At 39.4% G+C, this 18384-nt stretch overlaps 1 protein-coding gene across 1 annotated transcript in view; it reads right to left on the bottom strand.

Annotated features, from left to right (window-relative positions):
- Positions 1-955: 955 nt before the first annotated feature.
- The window catches only part of SLC9A6 (solute carrier family 9 member A6), a 59575-nt gene continuing 42146 nt past the window's right edge, over positions 956-18384 (bottom strand). Inside the window, exons 13-16 of the mRNA XM_037038956.1 lie at positions 16992-17022; positions 14886-14965; positions 7614-7719; positions 956-3306 (exon numbers count right to left, since the gene is read on the bottom strand). Of these exons, the coding sequence (XP_036894851.1) occupies positions 3034-3306; positions 7614-7719; positions 14886-14965; positions 16992-17022 (490 nt within the window). The 3' untranslated portion in view covers positions 956-3033. The remainder of the gene's footprint in view (positions 3307-7613; positions 7720-14885; positions 14966-16991; positions 17023-18384) is intronic.

Genomic DNA, 18384 nt, shown 5'->3' with positions numbered 1-18384 from the left:
GGTTAGTCAAGAAAAGAGCCAATGGCGTGTAGGTCTACCTCCTGTGTCTCTCGCAGGACCATGAGCAAGGAAGCCAGAATGAATAGCAACAAGACACAATGATAATGTGGCTGGTGGCACTACTAGACTAGACAAAGTTGCTGTCGGCAAACTCTAACCTACAAAACTTTTCATATACAAAAAGAAAGACCTAGCTTTAACTTGAAAACAGGACTACTTGTGTGATCATGCTTTCAGTCAGACTTAGAACTGCCTCTTACCTAACTGCATACAGAATTTACCCATAGAATGGAACTAACATTTTCATGACACTATCCACTACTGAGCTAATAGGCTACAAATCAGTGCAACAGGATTCAAGTGCTTTGGGTCCTATTTCTTAAATTGCCCAATTGTGACCATAAGCAAATACATCCAGCCTTACACATAAGCACCAAAAGTTTACTGCCCCATAAGTTACATTCTGTTAGGAGTCTGTTTCTTTTTTAAACATTAGTCTTCCTCCTTTCCTGCTAGGTATATAGGTAGAAAAATAGATGATGTCGGCACTCTTTACTTCTAACTAGAATAAAATGTGACTTAAATACAGTGAGTGGTTATTTGCAAGGCTATAATTTTTTAATGACAGATTTTCCTAAAAGAAACCAGTATAACATTTATCCAAGTACTCCAAGTGAAAACAAAAACATACATAAAGATTAAAAGTCTATTACTATAACATCACATTGCCAAACACAAACAACTAAGATAAAATGCCAAGGAACCTTAAAAAATAACTTTAAGAGATGCAACATTCAAGTCATTCAAACATGTAGAGTTCACAAACAACAGAAAAACAAGTCCAAGAGCAGTTCTGCTTGTGCGTGATGGCAACTCTGACTGTACTTCACATGGGATCATTCAGGTGTCTGAACCCAACAGATGTATGAGCAGAATTTGTTTTTTCCTTCTTCGCTTGGAGATGTGCACACAGATTAGAGAAGAATCTTCTAGACGCTGATGTTAGCACAGCAGGCTTGGTTCCCCTTTGAAAATGTACAAAGGCTGATTTAGTTGACTCAAGCATTATCAGTTTCTCTAAGAAAAAGTCTTAGGCATGCTGAAGCAGACGAGTTCCTGAATTTGTCATGCTAAGTATTTATAGTCATCTTCATAAAATGAGCTAAGCTGACAGAATAAAAAAAGGTAGTTGTTAATGTCTTGTATACCCTTTTACAATGTGAATAACTTCATGGGTAAATGACGCTGAAGTTCAAAGCCCCTCAAGCATACACTATCAAGAAAATATTGACTGCATGAAGAGGCGCACACCGTAGAAAATGCACACTTCACAGGGTTCCTGCACAGCAGGAAAGTCGCTACCACCACATAACAAATGGCTCTGCTAACAGTTAGAGCTGCCACTCGAGTGTACAATGGGAGAAGTCCCTTAAAATCTCAAGGAGTATTTACAACAGCACAGATAGCTTTGGGAGAATCAATGTAGTTGGCTTTTTTTTTTTTTGAAAGATACTTTTCATTGGGAAATTTGAACACTGTGTAAATAAATCAATTTTCAAATAGTGTAAAACATAAGGCAATGCCACTGAGATCTGAGGGGGGGTGAAACCCACAGAAGGTTTTCCTTTTCCTTTTGAAACATGAACAGGTCAGAATCAACATAGAGTATCCCCTTTCCAAGCGTTCAATGAAGCTTTGGGTCTTTTCGGCATCACAAAATAGCATCCACTTTCATACTATGACTATGAAATGGGAAATTGTTATGTGTTCTTCCTTGAAAACTGTTAAAAACAAAAACACATGGCAACTTAGGCATTTCATATTAAAAAGTAACATGAAAATAAAGACAACTACACCAGCATGCACGGAGGAGTTCCTGCCCTTACAATACGCTCTCCAGAGCACTGCATTTCTCTTATGACTGACTTCGGTGTAGTGTGCAATGCTCATGGATTCATAAATTAACTTTTAACATCGACTACAGACTAACAAATGACAGTTAGACATAGTAAGTTCAAAATTTTTACATTTTGCTCCTGTTGTGCTGCTGAAGAGCAGCAATTTAAATCCATATAAAAACTTCTGACCATAAAGCTTGCTATACAGATCAAGTACAGAATCAAAAAGTAAGCAGCAATTGAGTTTCTTATTCAAACGTATCTGATATAGGGTATTTACATATTTGGGAAGAGAGACCTCCGAACCACCATTCTCTTGACTCCCCTCCTGCGCTCTGACCCCTCTCTGCCCGCCCCAGCCCCTCAAAATCACAATCAAGTGTCCTGAACTATATATATATATATGCCTGTGTTTTGGCTAAGCTGGCTGGATGCGTCTCCTTCTATGGAACTGGTCTAGGGGGAAAAAAGTCTCGGAAGGCCCTGGCGGCCTTCTTTTCCCAACAGCAGTGTACTGTAGTCAAGGAACCAGTTCTTTCATAGCAAAGGACAAAGGGCCCTACACTTCATTCTCCAACTGAATGGGGCAGGATCAAAACCCATCAGCCTCTTGCACCACAACAGGCCACCAGAGAAAAAGGAAAGAAAAAAGGTCAGGACAAAGGCAGCAGCAATCAACTTAAGTTTCCCAACAAAGGAACCTCTCCTCCCTGGGCTCCCCCAGAAAAAAAAACATTCCCTCTTTCTTCTCCCCTTCCCCTCCCACAGAACAAAACTAATTCACATCACAAAAACATGGTACTCTGGTTTAAGTGTCAGGTCAATATAAGAAAGAGTAAATCTGTCACTTTTTTATATTTTAACTGAGACAGAAAGCTAACGGAACACGCAACATCACTGTGAAAATAACTTTCTAAAACAAATCCAGTCTACATAGTGCAGCCAATAAAACATGAAAGAGTTTGTTCACAATCTGCCTTGTACACGATAATTATATTCTTTCAATGCCATATAAATAGCATTTATATAGCTTAAACATTCAGACATGCACTGGGACTTTTTAGGTAGTACGAATTTCTTCACAATCACATGTGCAAATTTTACAAATCACTAAGTGAGTATTAGTAAGTTTAGTTTAGGCTGGACTGTGTCTCGTGTTATCTAACAAATTTAACGGGGGTTCAGAATCATCCATAGGAAGAACCAGGCGTGTTCCCCGAATGACCAGTTCGTGGTCTCCGAATGCGAGCTCCCGATCCAAGGCATCTTCAGAACTGTTTCCCATAAATCTCCTCGGGGGACCAGATGTTGCTGATTCTGTGTTCACAGTAGAATCCCCGTAGGTCAAACTAATATCACCATCATTGAGAATAAGATCGGAATCATCATCTTTCAATTGCTCCTGATTCTAAAAGCAAATAAGATAAGTTTTAAGAATTGTTGCGAAATTCAAGAAGTATTTCCAATAGTATAATTTTCAAGTACTCCCTATTTAAACCCCTCAGGGGCAGCCCACTGCCCTTAGGATTAAAGTCTAAAGTCTTCACCTTGGCCTAAAAGACATTGCTGACTTGGGCCTTCAGCTTCATGTCCCGCCAGAGTCTGGTCCCCTAACCCCAACAGCCCCACTGTGTGCCCGCTAGACAGAACTGCTGACAGCTGCTTAAATCTCTCAAGCTTTCTCTTACCTCCTGTGCCTTCTGGCCTCCCTCATGGGATGAGCACCTAGTTATCACTGAGGTCTCGGCTTAAAGTCACTTTCCCCCAGGAGTCATCCTCGATCTTCCAAGGCTGGCTGAGGTGTCCCTCTTGTGTTCTCCCCTAGTGTCCCATACTTAGCCCTCTCCCAAGAGCAGCACTTGCCCTTGTATTGTAACTGCATGGACACCGGTCTTTTTCGGACTCGCCCCCGCTAGACTAAGTCCTTTCTGTGCTCTAGCCCAGCAACCTAACAGTTTGGGGCACACAGAAAAGAATTCACTAAACACAAGTTCAATGGATTATTGAATAGGTTTATATAAATGAAGCTTTTGCTTCTGTATTAACAATGCCTAGAAATACAATGCTGCCCGAACATACTGAACCCTCACTACATACTTGTCTCCCAGCTTGACAAGTGTTGATCCTAATGGATACTTTGCAGCCCAAAGAATATAACTAAATAAAGTTCTACAGAAGGGAAAAAGGTCAAGAAAATATAGTGGCATTTTGGTAAAAAATGTATGTGTGCAAAGAGAGGCCTGGAAGGGCATTCAACACAATGGCAGTTCTCAGCATAAAAGGGTTGCTTGTAATTTTTATTATCTTCTTTATGTTTCTGCACTACCAACTTTTACTATAATGAACATACATCACTTTTTCACTTTTTTAATTTGTTGATTTTAGAGAGACAGAGAAACACTGATTTGCTCTATTTATTTATGTACTCATTGGTTGATTCTTGTATGTACCCTGACCAGGGATTGAACCCTCAACCTTGGTACATGGGGATGACACTCTAACCAACTGAGCTACCTGGCCAGGACTGAATACATATTACTTTTAAAAATAATAAAGTCATTTTTTAATGTAAAGAGTGAGAATCATTCTAACCACTCATATTGATCAAGCAAAAAAGTATGTGACTCATTCCTTGAGGGAAGTAGAGTTGACACAAACCTTCTCCATCCAGCTCTCCAGTACTATGTGTGCTTGAAAATTTTAAGTTTGTGTAAGATAGTCAAGTAGACTGAGGAGACTATTAGACAAAATAAAACCAATTTAATTTGCTGTTGCTAGAAATTTGCCTAAATACTCAAAGACATGTGAATTAAAAACCAAACCCATAACCACCAACCAGCCATAATTCCTTCCTGCCCAAACTAGTTAAAACACTAAGTCTAACTAGAGTCTATCATTTAATTAAGTGCAGCAATACTCAGAACAAAGTTCTGTGGTACCTTCAAATGTCAGCAGGGGCTCTTCAGCACCTTCTAATGTCTTTGTTCAGTCTGAAGTTTGGGGGAGTATCTACCACATTTTAAAATGCATATGTGCCTTTTGACTCCACCATTTAACATTTAAAATCTATTCTATGAACCTTTATATACTTGGATAAGTTTCTATGCACAAGGATATTCACCATAAACATTGCTTGTAATAAAAAAGAAAAAGAAAACAACTTAAAGGTCTATCCTTAGGAGACTGATGAAACCAATCATGGTGTACCCACACAAAGGAGCACCACTGCGCAGACATGAATAAAGAGAAGGCAAAGGATCTCACGGACTTGTAGAAATGAATCCACAATGTATCATTAAGTGAAAAAAAGCAAGTAGCAGGACAATACACTGATTATGATCTTATTTGTGTAAAACAGTAACGAACAGCTATACAAGTGGGGACCCAAAAAAGAGACTTATCTTTTGGAGGGTGGGCCCCTTGTAGTACAGGCTTCCCCCACTAGATGAGTGTTCTAGGCACCCGTCTGTATCAGTGCACCAGCTGCTATTTTTGCAAGAGGCTGAATTCAGCTTCAGTGAATTTTTTTGGAGGCTCTTTCAACATGTTTGCCCATTTCATGACAGGTGATTTAACAAGCACACCTGCCCACACTGTGTGGGGTGTTCAGCAGTTTTTGACCAAAATCAGCATGACCCCCATGCCCCACCCTCCCTATTTACCCACTCTCACTCCAAGTGACTTTTTTTGTATCCCTGCATGAAGAAAGTACTTAAAGGGAAAATATTTTGTTGATGTGGAAGAGGTCAAACAACAACAAAAAAAGCAGCAGAGGCACTAAAAGGCATCAAGATTGACAAGCTCAAAAAATGTTTTGAGCAGTGGAAAAAATATCTTGATAGGTGTATTGCATCAAATGGAGAATACAGGGAATGTGATAGAAGTTTAAACATGTAAGAATAAATACACAATTTTTATAAATAAATTGAGGATTTCTTTGGGTCCCCCCTCATATATACACAAAAAAGTTTGTGAAGGTAAAATATATTATGAATTATTCACAATAAACCCTTAATAAAGACCGCCTCTGAGGGATGTAGGTAGGAGAAGGAAGGCAACTTTTATTACTATACTGTTTGAATTCTATACTGTTTGATTATTTGGCCACAGCATATTTTTATAACTAAAAAGAGTAGGTGTTCCTATAAAAAAGGAAAATCTGGACACGCCACACAGAGACGGATGGAGAGGGAGAGGGAGAGAGAGAGAGAGAGAGGGAAAGGGAGAGGGAGGGAGAGGGAGAGACATAGGGAGGGAGGGAGGGGGAGAAGACAGAGATCTGTGTGATGCATCTCTAGGCCAAGGAACGCCAACGCTTGGCAGCAAACTACCACAACCCACGAGGGAGGCATGGAACAGATTCTCCCTCACAGCCCCCAGGGAACCAACCTTGCCAACACCTTTACCTCAGACTTCTAGCCTCTAGCCTGTGAGACAATAAAATTCTGTTGTTAAACCATTCAGTTGTGCTGTTATGTTATAGCAGCACTTAGAAAACGACTGTGATGTTATATTTTGGTTAATTCTACAGGGCACACACTGCTTGTGGAATGCTTGGCTTTTGGTGATGGCCGACTGGATTTCAAATCCAAGAGCTGAGCCTCACTGACCTGCCAACGGAGTTGGCTCATCCCCATGCACAGAGCCACATGGGCTAACAGGGCACAGAGGGAACGGAGACTGTGTTTGAGAGAGGGGCTTGGGAAATGTGGGAGGGACAGAGGAGACGACATGGGGTGTCCTCCCACTCACCCCACCCTCCCAGCGCAATCTGTCAGAAATGTGCACCACTCAATGTAACACAAAGCTGGAAGGTACTCCTCCCTGACCCAGGTGCCACCCCCCACTGAGTCTACTCTTCCTCATCTGTTCTCTGTGGGGTCTGGGCTAACACATCACACAGAAGGGTGTGGGAAACTGGGGGGAGCGCATGTCTGCACTGCTTCACCACAGCCCCACTTGTCCACTCAGGATGTTGCATCAGAGTAGTCCAAACTGGTGGGTTTTGTTGAAATAGGCATTTTATTTGATACCACATATTATTTCTGAAGGGTTGGGTTAGAAGCAAAAGGGTTTTTAGAAAGAACTTTAAAATGTTCACATTTTAAAATAAAAGCCAGTCACCATTTGCCATTTCTTTCTTTGTTGCAATATTTGCCAAATCACCAATCATGTGTTGGTAACTAGAAAAAATATGGCTTATCTAAATATGCTCACACCTTCCAGCAATGTGGAACAGGTTAGAAAAAGCTTTCCTAATGTCCAAAAGATAGTAAGTGTGAAGTAAAAGACCATCTGTTGTACTTTAGGGACATCAAAAATTGTTTTATTAATCCTCTGAATATGACTGTGACAACCTGAATTTGTATTTAAAACATACACAGACACACACAGACACACACAGACACACACACACACATACACACTAGCCAAGCCCAGGCCACACACTGCAAATAAATGAAAACCAGCACAGAAATAGATTTACCACAATCACCAACAGTAAGCTGAGGTACTATTCTAGATCTGTTTTCAAAAGTTACAAATTATATTTACAGATTTCAGTTTATTTTCTGGCTGAGCAAAATATGCTTATATTCCCTTTCATGGATTTCACACCTTAAAGGCAAGCACAACAGAACAAAACCAGTATATCAACTACAGAGCAGACAAATTTAACTTAATAAAGAACTTAGGTTTTGTATACAACCTACTTACTTCATAAGCCTGGGGGCTGGTGAGGCATCTTGCAATGGGTCCACAGCAGGCAGGGAGCGTTGTCGTGAGGGGAGGCCCACTGTGTGTCAGCAGAGGCTTCAGATAGCTGTGCTGGTTAAGGAAGAGCTGCATTCCTTTCTTCATGAATTTAAAAGAATAACACATCTGATACCAAGCACCTACACAGGGCAATGACCATTTCAGAGGACAGTGAAGAACCCTCACATGCTGTCTCATTACGTCAATGAGACAGCAAAGGGAGATTTTATAATTATTTCCACTTCACAGATATGGAAACTGAAGTTCAGAGAGGCCCAGGATCCGCCTAAAGTCACACAATTAAGTCAATGAAGCAGCAATATTCAACCCTGAATTGGTCTGAATCCAAATACTGTGCCCTTTCCACCACATCATATTGCCTTTCTGATTTTACTAAAACTGAAAGGAAGACAAAGTCACTCTCAAATTAGCACTGAAAGTGATACAAAGAAAGTAAAAAATGGTTAACGGTCCAAAAGAGATGAAATATTCTAGTAGTAGAATATAGTCATAAAATGGTTTGAATCATTTATTGTAAATTCAGCTGGCCTCTTAAATGAGTTCAAACTTTGGTATCAAAGGAAATTCAATTCTAAAAACATTTGTTTAAAATTATGTATCACAAGTTCTTCTACCATGGACCCTCATTTCACTATTTATTCATTGTCCAAAAATTAAAAACAGAAACAGACATGATACTATACAGGGGTAGGCAAAAGTAGATTTATAGTTGTGAGTACATGAAACACAGTTTATTCTTGTATTATTATTTATTATTATATTATTTATTTGTATTAAAACTGTAAACCTACTTTTGCCCACCCCCATATATGATACTCAGAAGGAATACAAACAAGGAATCACCTGAAAAAGTAGGGAAAGGGAGAAAGACACAATTCCCTACTTTCTAAAATTATAGCTTCAGGCTGTTCTCAATTAAAAATGAGGAAGTCAGAGAAAATGTTGTAAATTCCTATATTTATGAACTCTAAGTAAAGGTTAAAGTACTATACAACTGCCTACACAAATTCACTGAAAACCTGGCATAATGGACTCTACTAATGCAGTAAGTACAGAAATTACCAGGTCTTAGTCTAGTAGTACCTAATAGGGTAGTATGAATGCTAACAAGTCTTGGTGATTAACTCTACAAAAATAAATTCCTTAAAAACCAAAATTCATCAAACATTGACAAAAGAAGATCTGAATAGTCCTATATCTATAAAAGAAATTTAAAACCTTCTTATGTAAAACTCTTGAGGCCCAAGTGACTTCACTGATAAAATCTTCCTAGCACTTAAGGAAGAAATAACACCAATTCTCCAGAAAATGGGAAAACAGAAAAATTCTTCCACACTCATTTCATAAAGCCAGCATAATCTTATTATAGAAACTTGACATTACAAGAAAAAATTCACAAGGCAGTATCTCTCATGAAAATAGACACAAAGCCCTGGCTGGTGTAGCTCAGTGGACTGAGTGTGGACTGCGAACCAAAGGGTCACTGGTTTGATTCCCAGTCAGGGCACATGCGTGGGTCGTGGGTCAGGTCCCCAGTAGGAAGCAATGAGAGGCAACCATACATTAATGTTTCTCCCCTTCTCTTTCTTCTTCCCTTCCACTCTCTCTAAAAATAAATAAAATCTTTAAAAAAAGGAAAATAGACACAAAAATAATAGCAAATTAAATCCAGTGACATACACAAAACATATCATGACCAAATGAGGTTTGTTCTAACAAAGTAAGATTTGTTTAATATTCAAATAATCAGTGAAAATCAGCACAGTAACAGATTATGGGAGAATAAAGTAAATATACAATCATCTCAATTGATGCACCAAAAAATCTGATAATATCCAATATATGTTCATGAGAAAAAAAAAACCCTCTCCGCAGACTAGAAATAGAGGGAATATTCTTTTTTAAAGATTTTTGTTTATTTATTGACATAGGGGAAGAGAGGGAAACATCAATGGTTGTTGCCTCTCATGTGCCCCCCACTGGGGACCTGGCCCACAACCCACGCATGTGCCCTGACTGGGAATCGAACCAGTGACCCTTTGGTTCTCAGGCTGGAGCTCAATCCACTGAACCACACCAGCCAGGGCAAGAGAATATTCTTCAGTTGAAAAGGACATTTCAAAAACCTAAAGCTAATTATCAAAGTTAATAATAAAGTATTGAAAAATTTGTCCTCAAGGCCAGGAATAAGACAAAAGTGTCCACTATCATCACTTACATTCAACATTGTACTGGAGATCCAGGCAGAATAATAAAACATAAAAAAATACAAAGCATTGTAAAAAAAAACCATGATTATTTACTTGTTTGTATATATAGAAAATCAAAAAGAATCTACAATTAGAAATAATAAGTGAACTTAACCAGAGTGCTGGATACAAGGTCAATATCTAAAAATACAATTGTATACCTAAAATACAACAAATAAGTAGAAAATAAAATAAAGACCATTTGCAATGGAATAAAAAATATCAGGCCCTGGCTGGTGTAGCTCAGTGGATTGAGCACGGGCCTGCGAACCAGAGTATCGTGGTTCAAGTCCCAGTCAGGGCACATGCGTGGGTTGCAGCCCAGTTCCCAGCAGGGACTCACGAGAGGCAACCATACATTGACATTTCTCTCCTTCTCTCCTTCCCTTCCCCTCTAAAGATAAATAAATAAAATATTTTAAAAAAATCAAAACATCGGGACAAAACTAATGTAGATGTGTAAAACCTGTTACTGAAAACTACAAAACACTAATGAGGGAAATTAAAGGTCTAAATAAATGAAGGTTTATGGATTAGAAGACTCAGTAAGATGTCAGTTCTCTCCAAATTCATTCATAGATTTAATATAAACCCTATAAAATTGCCAGTGTGCATTTTTGTGAGTGTGTGTATGAAAATTACAAGCGGCTTCTAAAATTTAGACAAAAATGCAACAGACCTAAAATAGCCAAGGCAATACTAAAGAATAGTAAGTCTAGAGGATATCTTCTCTTGGATAGCAAGACTTATATCAAGTATAATAATTAAGAGGGTTTGTTAAGAACAATCTAACAATAGCCAGAGGGGAGCGGGGAGGGGGCAGTGGAGAGAAGGGTTTTCAGGAACTACTATAAAGGACACATGGACAAAACCAAGGGGGAGGGTGGAAGCAAGGGAGGGAGGTGGGTTTGGCTGGGGTGTGGGGGAGGGGTGGGGAGAAAATGCAGACAACTGTAATTAAACACAATAATTTAAATAAAAAAGTCAAAGCAGAAAAAAAAGTAATTAAAAAAATAAAATTAACTAAAAAAAAGTGTGGTACTGACATAAAAATAGACAAATAGAAAAGAGCCCAGAAATAGACCTTCCCAGTTACATGGCCCAGTGATTTACAACAAAGGCTCCACTGCAGTACAATGGATTAAAGATGGTATTTTCAATAAATACAGGGTATGAGGTAAACTGAACACTCACATAGAAAAAAAGTAGGCCTTGACCATACCTCACACCATAAGCAAATTCAGATGTGATAGAGAAAGCAATCATACTTTTAGAAGAAAACAGCAAAATATCTTCATTAACTTGGGATATAAAAGACTTCTTAAGATACAAAAAGCACTAACCATAACAGATAGATAAAATAAACCTCATTAAAATGAAGAATTTCTGTACCTCAAAAGAGAGGATTAAGAACATGAAAAGGTGAGCTATATATTGGGAGAAGATATTCACAGTGCATATAACTAACAGATCTCAATTCAGGAATATAGAAAGAACTTCAAATCAGTTAGACAAGACAACTCACACAATAGGCAAAAGAACTGAACAGATACGCTTCATAAAAGAGGGTATCGAAGTGATCAAGATGAAAGGATGCTTGATTTCACTGGGTTATCAGAGAAATGCAAACTAAACTACATGAGATATCACTACACACCCATTGAAATGGCTAAAAATTAAAAGGCTGACAGATACCAGGTGTTGATGGACATGTGGGACAATTGGAAGTCCCTTAAATTGCTGGTAGGGGCATAAATCAGTTACAACTACTGTGGAAAACTGGTTGGCAATATCTATTAAAGCTAAACATTTAATTGCTTTATATATTATGCAGAAAATGCATGTAACATTTTACACAGGAAACACTAAACAATGTTTTGTTACATGAGAGGGAAGAGAATGTCCCAAGAGATGTGAAAGTGGCTTATACCCAAAATGCTGATAATGGAGCCAAAACTAATGATACAATCAATAAATAATTTTAAAGAGTCAGGATTTCTCTCCCTAATGAAAGTCTTAATACCATAGATATGCATGCATTCTTGTTGCCATACGGTAATTTAATTTTGAGTATCGTGAAAAGTGAACATAAAAATCTAGCCAACAGAATATAGCAAGTAGTATATTCTAATAATGCGTCAAATGCATTCTTAAATATGCAAGGCTTTGATCAGAAAAGCAAAAGCAAAGAAAAATATTAAGTATATTTTATTGATTATGCTATTACATTTGTCCTAATTCTCTCCCTTCATTCCCCTCCACCCGGTACCCCCTTCCCTCCAGTAATTCCCCGCTCTTAGCTGACGCCCATGGCTTGTGCATGTAAGTTCTTTGGCTTCTCTGTTTCCTATACTGTTCTTAGCCTCCCCCTGTCTATTTTCTACCTGCAAATCATGCTTAATCCCTGCACCTTTTCCCCCATACTCCCCCTTCCCCTGCCCAGCTGATAACCTTCTGAATGATCTCCATACCTATGATTCTGTTCTTGTTCTGGATGTTTGCTTAGTTGTTTGTTTGTTTTTTACATTCAGTTGCTGATAGTTGTGAATTTGTTGCCTTTTTAATGTTCCTAGTTTTGATCTTCTTTTTCTTACATAAGTCCATTTAATGGCTTGATGAGGATGAACTCCTTTAGCTTTACCTTTTCTGGGAAGCATTTTATCTGCCCTTCCATTCTAATGATAGCTTTGCTGGATAGAGAGTAATCTTGGATGTAGGCCCTTGTCTTTCATCATGTTGAATACTTCTTTCCAGCACCTTCTAGCTTGCCAAGTTTCTTTTGAGAAATCAGCTGGTGGTCTTATAAGTACTCTTTTTGTAGGTAACTCTGCTTTTCTCTTGCTGCTTTTAAGATTCTTTCTCTTCAACCTTAGCATTTTAATTATGATGTGTTTTGGAGTGGTCCTCTTTGGGTCCAAGTTGTTTGGGAAGCTCTGTACTTCCTGGACTTGCATGTCTATTTCCTTCATCACATTAGGGAAGCTTTCTTTCATTATTTTTTCAAATAAGTTTTCGATTTCTTGCTCTTGCTCTTCCCCTTCTGGCACCCTGATGATAGGAATGTTGGTACTTTTGAAGATGTCCCAGAGTCTTCTCATACCTTTCTTGTTTTAAACTTGTTTCTTCTTTCTGTTCTGGTTGAATGTTTATTTCTTCCTCATGTTCCAAATTGTTGATTTGAATCCCAGCTTCCCTCCCTTTACTGTTGGTTCCCTGTAGACTTTTCTTTGTTTCACTTAGTGTAACCTTTATTTCTTCCTTTATGTTGCTGCCATACCCAAAGAGTTCTTTGAGCATCCAGATTACCAGTGTTTTGAACTCTGCATCTGATGGATTGGCTATCTCCATTTCATTTAGTTCTTTTTCTGGGGTTTTGTTCTGTTCTTTCAGTTGGGCCTTATTTCTTTGTCAGCTCAATTTGGCATCCTCCCTGTGTTTGTTTCTATGTATTAGGTACAGCTGCTCTGACTCCCTATAAAAGACACCTTTAAATTGTGTGGGGTGGAGCCTTAGGTAATTCAGAGTGGGGCAACCCACATTTCACCACTTTGTGGCTCTGTGCGTGGGGGGCTCCAAGACGGGACTGTGCCACTGGCTGGCTTCTGGGGGTTTTCCGGGCACTCGCCCACTTCCAGTCACTTTACCCACTCCCTGCATACAACTGGCACCCTTCCTGCTGTTGCCCTGAATCCTAGAGTGGGTGGGTTTGCATATGTTTTAAGACCATGCGGGCCCTTTAAATGGAGTTTCCTAAATATCCAGCAGTTTCTTCTGCTGTCCTAACCCCCACTGGTTTCTACAGCCAAAAGTTATAGGGATTTATCTTCCTGGCACTAGAACCCGGCACTGTGTACTCTGACCTGGGGCTAGGATCACTTGCTCCAAAGGTATCCCTTCTGATTTTTATTTACCACACAGGAATGTGGGACCATCTATGCCATTCGGTCTCTGACTCTCCATGCTGCACGGTGTCTCCTCACCTCTCTGCCCCATCTCCATCCCTCCCAACTGTGGGGATGAATGTGGCCTCTTTAAATGCTTGGTTGGCGGCTTCCAATCCAAAAAATTGATTTTCTGATAGTTCTGGGTGTTATTTGTTTTGATATTTAGTTATAATTCTTTTTGCGGTTGCAGGAGGAGGCAAAGCGTGTCTACCTATACCTTCATCTTGACTGGAAGTCTCGAAAAAAATTTTATGTAGTTGTCCCAAATTTGCTTCAACGGAATATAAACTAGGTTTTGATTCATTTACTAGTAAGTCTCAGCCTGGAAGAACTCCATGGTCCCTTTTCATAGTTCACTTTTCAAATAAACTAATTTTAATGGTGAGTGAAAAAATATTTTTAAAGGCATTATCTAAACAGGTTATAGACTGTAGCATGACCCAAAACATAGCTATGAAAAAACTGTTACAATAGGACAAGAAAGAAACCTGGCAAACAATGAAACACTGGCATTCTGAACAGAGGAGAGAATCTGCTACTCTTTGGAAAGGTCAGAGAAAAAAAGGCATATCACTGACTACTGCAGTATCTAACATTACTGCATTTTTAATTTTATTCTCATGCTTTTTCCTAAGGTAGCCTTTCTTCTTTTGTTATAGCAAGCACACTGACAAGAACCAACAAATACCCTTTTCAGGATTCACTAAATTAGCTAAAGGACAAGAAATATTAAAATTTGCTCAATAAATAAACCTATATATTGAAGAAAATCTACCATAAGTGCTGCCGCGTTCTTTCATATGCCAGCTTCTGCAACAACCAGTTGCCACTGGTATCACGGGTTTTCAAAAGAATTCATTTGGGTGGGTTTCATTTAATAACCTTCTCTAGTACACTGAAGGGGAAAGGGAAGATCAAAGGGTTTATGTTCTGCTTCAGAAAGAGAATGGTCAAAACAACTGTTCCATTAAATTGTAATTGTCTGTGTCCATACTACCATTTTTCTCAATTAAGGATACTTATGATCAAAGTTGTACCATATCCGGAAGAGCCAGGCACTCTCTGCTTTGGTAGTTCTTCTTTCATTTTCAGGTATACCCTGCAAACAAGTAACAAACAAATCAGTATACACACAAAGATAAAAACTCATTTATTTAGAGTCATTTCTTGACAGAATCAGAAATATAGCCAATTATGGATGAGGTACCCTCCAACATTAGAAATTTTCAAAGTTGCTACTATGTTTTGAGAACATTAGCAAAATGAAAGTAAGTAGGGAAATTCCATAGTCATAGACTGGCTAGGAGGAAAAAAAAGTCAGCAAGTAGGCCTCTTTGAAAATAGCTTCCAGAAACATAAGTGGGGCCCTTATTTATAATTTGGCACACGATGTATTGGGGCACTTAGGTGGTCTGATTCATGTCATCTCTGTCATGAACTAGCTGGGCAAGTCCCTTTCCCTCTGTGAATCTGAGTATCTTCACGCATGCAACGTGAGATGTTAGAGAATATCAAAGGCCCTTTCTAGTATGAGTGCTCTATGGTTCCGTGATTTTGGAAGAGCACCGAGTTTAGATTCTGAGTTTTGGTCCTTTCCTCATCCTGTAAATAAATGAATCTTCCTTTCAATATGTATATACAAGATAAAAATGTTTGAAAACACTACATGGGCTTACAAGAGCCAAAAAACACCTATATTTCCTTTTACATCAGTAAGCATAGGTTTTTGTGTCTCACTTTTTGAGGAGCAATTAATCTATAGATTTCACAATCACCTCACCACATAAATACCTGGACACCCAACCTGCCCCGCCCCCGCCCCATACTTACTCTATTGTTTCTCTTTGCTTCCCAGTGGATGCTCAAAATATGAAGTAAACCATATAACAAACTAAGGCACCCACAGGGTTTTGAAGACAAGGGGAAAATGCTATTTTTTTCTGTTTGTCACAGATGGTACTAACCAACCTGGCTCTCTCCCTGTCACTCCATTTCCATTTCTCCTCTGTGATGACAGAGGTAACAAAGCAGGTGGAGACTCATGAAATTAATGATCAAGCATTTGTCTGGTAAGCTGTTTGATAACTTTATTCTTGTTTGGACATGGGGTGGAAGCATTAAGAGCTATTACCCCCTTAGAAACTACCCAAGAAGCTCAGCATCGTGGAAATTTATCCAGCCTGGTTTGCTCAGGTATTTCAAGTCCATGGAGTAATACTTTAAGGTTCTCATGAAAAAAGCGGCAAGAATTTACTATATCACATATACACTCATCACTCAACAGCTAACAAAATTAGCAGTTAGGAAATGAACCTGATTAATGGGTTTTTTTTTGAACCACACCCTGAAGACAAATAGACCAGGGCTTGTTTCAGACAAGAAAAGAATTGTGTTTTGAAAGAGACATTTCCCATCTTTAAAAAGATTTCTCTGATTTCCCATCTAACATCTAGGACACAGTCACGTATTCAAGTGGTGCTCAGAAACCGTTAAAAAGTGGATGGAAAATGCCTGAAAAGAGTGGTCAGTCTTGAGAAGGCACTGAGTTACCACTGCACTCAGTTACCGGGTTCAGGTGCAGAGGAACAACTGAGAAAGTAACACATGGAGGCAGGCGAGGAAATGTGGGCAAGGCTGAGGTGTGGGGTAAGAACGTGCTTTCTCTTGAGCAGGCAGGGAAGACTGGCATAAGATTCCAAAGCTTCTAGGCAGTTCTCAAGGGCAGCTGCTGGCCATCCAATTTGAAAGTTACACAGGAAGAGCAGCTGGAAGGCTTACATCAGAGACAAGCCTTCATGTGCAAACCAAAGTGGAAAAAGGCTCTCTGTGCCCAGAGCAGTCACTTGAAAACTCAGGAGCGCTTCTGGGACTACTCTTCTCTGCGGCCAAAGCCAAGGTTGGCCCACGGATATGAGAGCTGTCACCCTTGATAACCACATGCTGTCTAAAATTCAGTTGTGCTTCTATTGCAGAGTAAGAAAAGCCAGGAATGATGCCAGTTAAAAACTGATGCAAATAAGACAGGATCTAAATAATGGTGGCCGGAAGTCTACAGCAGATTGTTTTCTTTCCAAACAACTGTACATTCAACAGAAATGCCAGGGACAACACAAACACATATTTACCAAATGCTCTTGGTCTGAATCAACACCAACCCTAAAGGAGAAACACAAAAGGCAAATGAGATCTTGAAGCCAAAAAAAAAATGTCTATTCACATATGTATATTGTCAGGCAACTATTTTTTCTCCAACACAGAAGCTATGGAATGGTTAATGTGGTTTTGCTTCTCTCTGGTCGTTGATTTAAATTTTTGGCTCCTGCCACTTTCCTTAGCAACAACTCGGATCTTCAGGCAAGCAGCATCTACTACTGATTCTCTTCCTGCAATCCCCCTTACCAGTTTCAGAAAAATAACACTTCCTTCTCTGAATATAAGTTCATTATAAGCAGAGTCAGGGAAAGCAGCATTGCCCCAGTTCCTGGCAAAGAACTACTGGGTAATTCCAAAAACAAGGCCAGCACAATGCAGTTCCAGGAGGGAGTTCGTGTTTTCGGACCTCTCAGCTCTCATGGTAACATTCTGTTGTGATGACTGAAGAGAGGGTCCAATTACAGGTTTGTTTTTTCCCCCCATAGGCTAATGGATAAACATTAACCTTGGTTCTTGATAATTCTTTTTCATCTGCTCAGAATTCCTTCTTTCCATATCCCAGGGAACAACTTCACTATGAAGAAGTTTTCTTTGACTCCCTTGTGTCTCTTCAACACCAGCAGCACTCACCAACTCTGTTCATTCTTTCTGAACTGTCTCTCGGATCCTATCTCCTTTCCATTCCAATTGCTCACACTGAGGCCTTGTTCTGGCTCATGGGGTCTGTAGCAACTGGATGTAAAGTTTTCCAGCTGCAAGCTCTCCAGATTTTGCTGTCTAAAGTATAGAACTCACTGGGTGATTTCCTTGACAAAAGACTCTGTGAGCGCTTATAACCCAAAGGGTCAACTGTAAAGTCCTTTGGGTGCCAAGTCCTTTGCGTGCCATTCAGGATTCTCTGCAAATTAGCGCCCTACCACTCCAGCACACCTTTCCCTTTATTCTATTATATATACTCTCTATTAGCCACACCTGACTATCCCTCTCCCAAATCCCTGATTCTCCCTCGCCTCCATGCCTTTGCTCATGCTATTCCCTCTATCTGAAATGCACTATCCCTCATTTTTTTCTACTCCTTTTTTGAGTCCCAAATGAACCATTCTATGACCCCCCCCCTCAGGCAGAATCATTTTTCCTTTGTGCTTTTACAGCATTTTCAAGATTCTTCTGTAACACTGAGCGGAGTATAGTTATTTACCTGTCAGTCTCTCCAAATAGACTGTGAGCACCTTGAGGGTAAAGGCCGTATCTCAATTCTTTTCTGTATCCCCTGGGTCTAGCACAGTACCTGACACACAATACATGCTCAAATGTTTACCGATTAAGTCACTGCTACAGGCAACAAAGAAAAAGTAGCAGTGTGAG

This window comes from Sturnira hondurensis, unplaced genomic scaffold, assembly GCF_014824575.4.
Source record: "Sturnira hondurensis isolate 20B ecotype Veracruz unplaced genomic scaffold, ASM1482457v3 Scaffold0024912, whole genome shotgun sequence".
NCBI classification, from domain to species: Eukaryota; Metazoa; Chordata; class Mammalia; order Chiroptera; family Phyllostomidae; genus Sturnira; species Sturnira hondurensis.
This window is presented reverse-complemented; position numbering and strand designations above follow the sequence as displayed.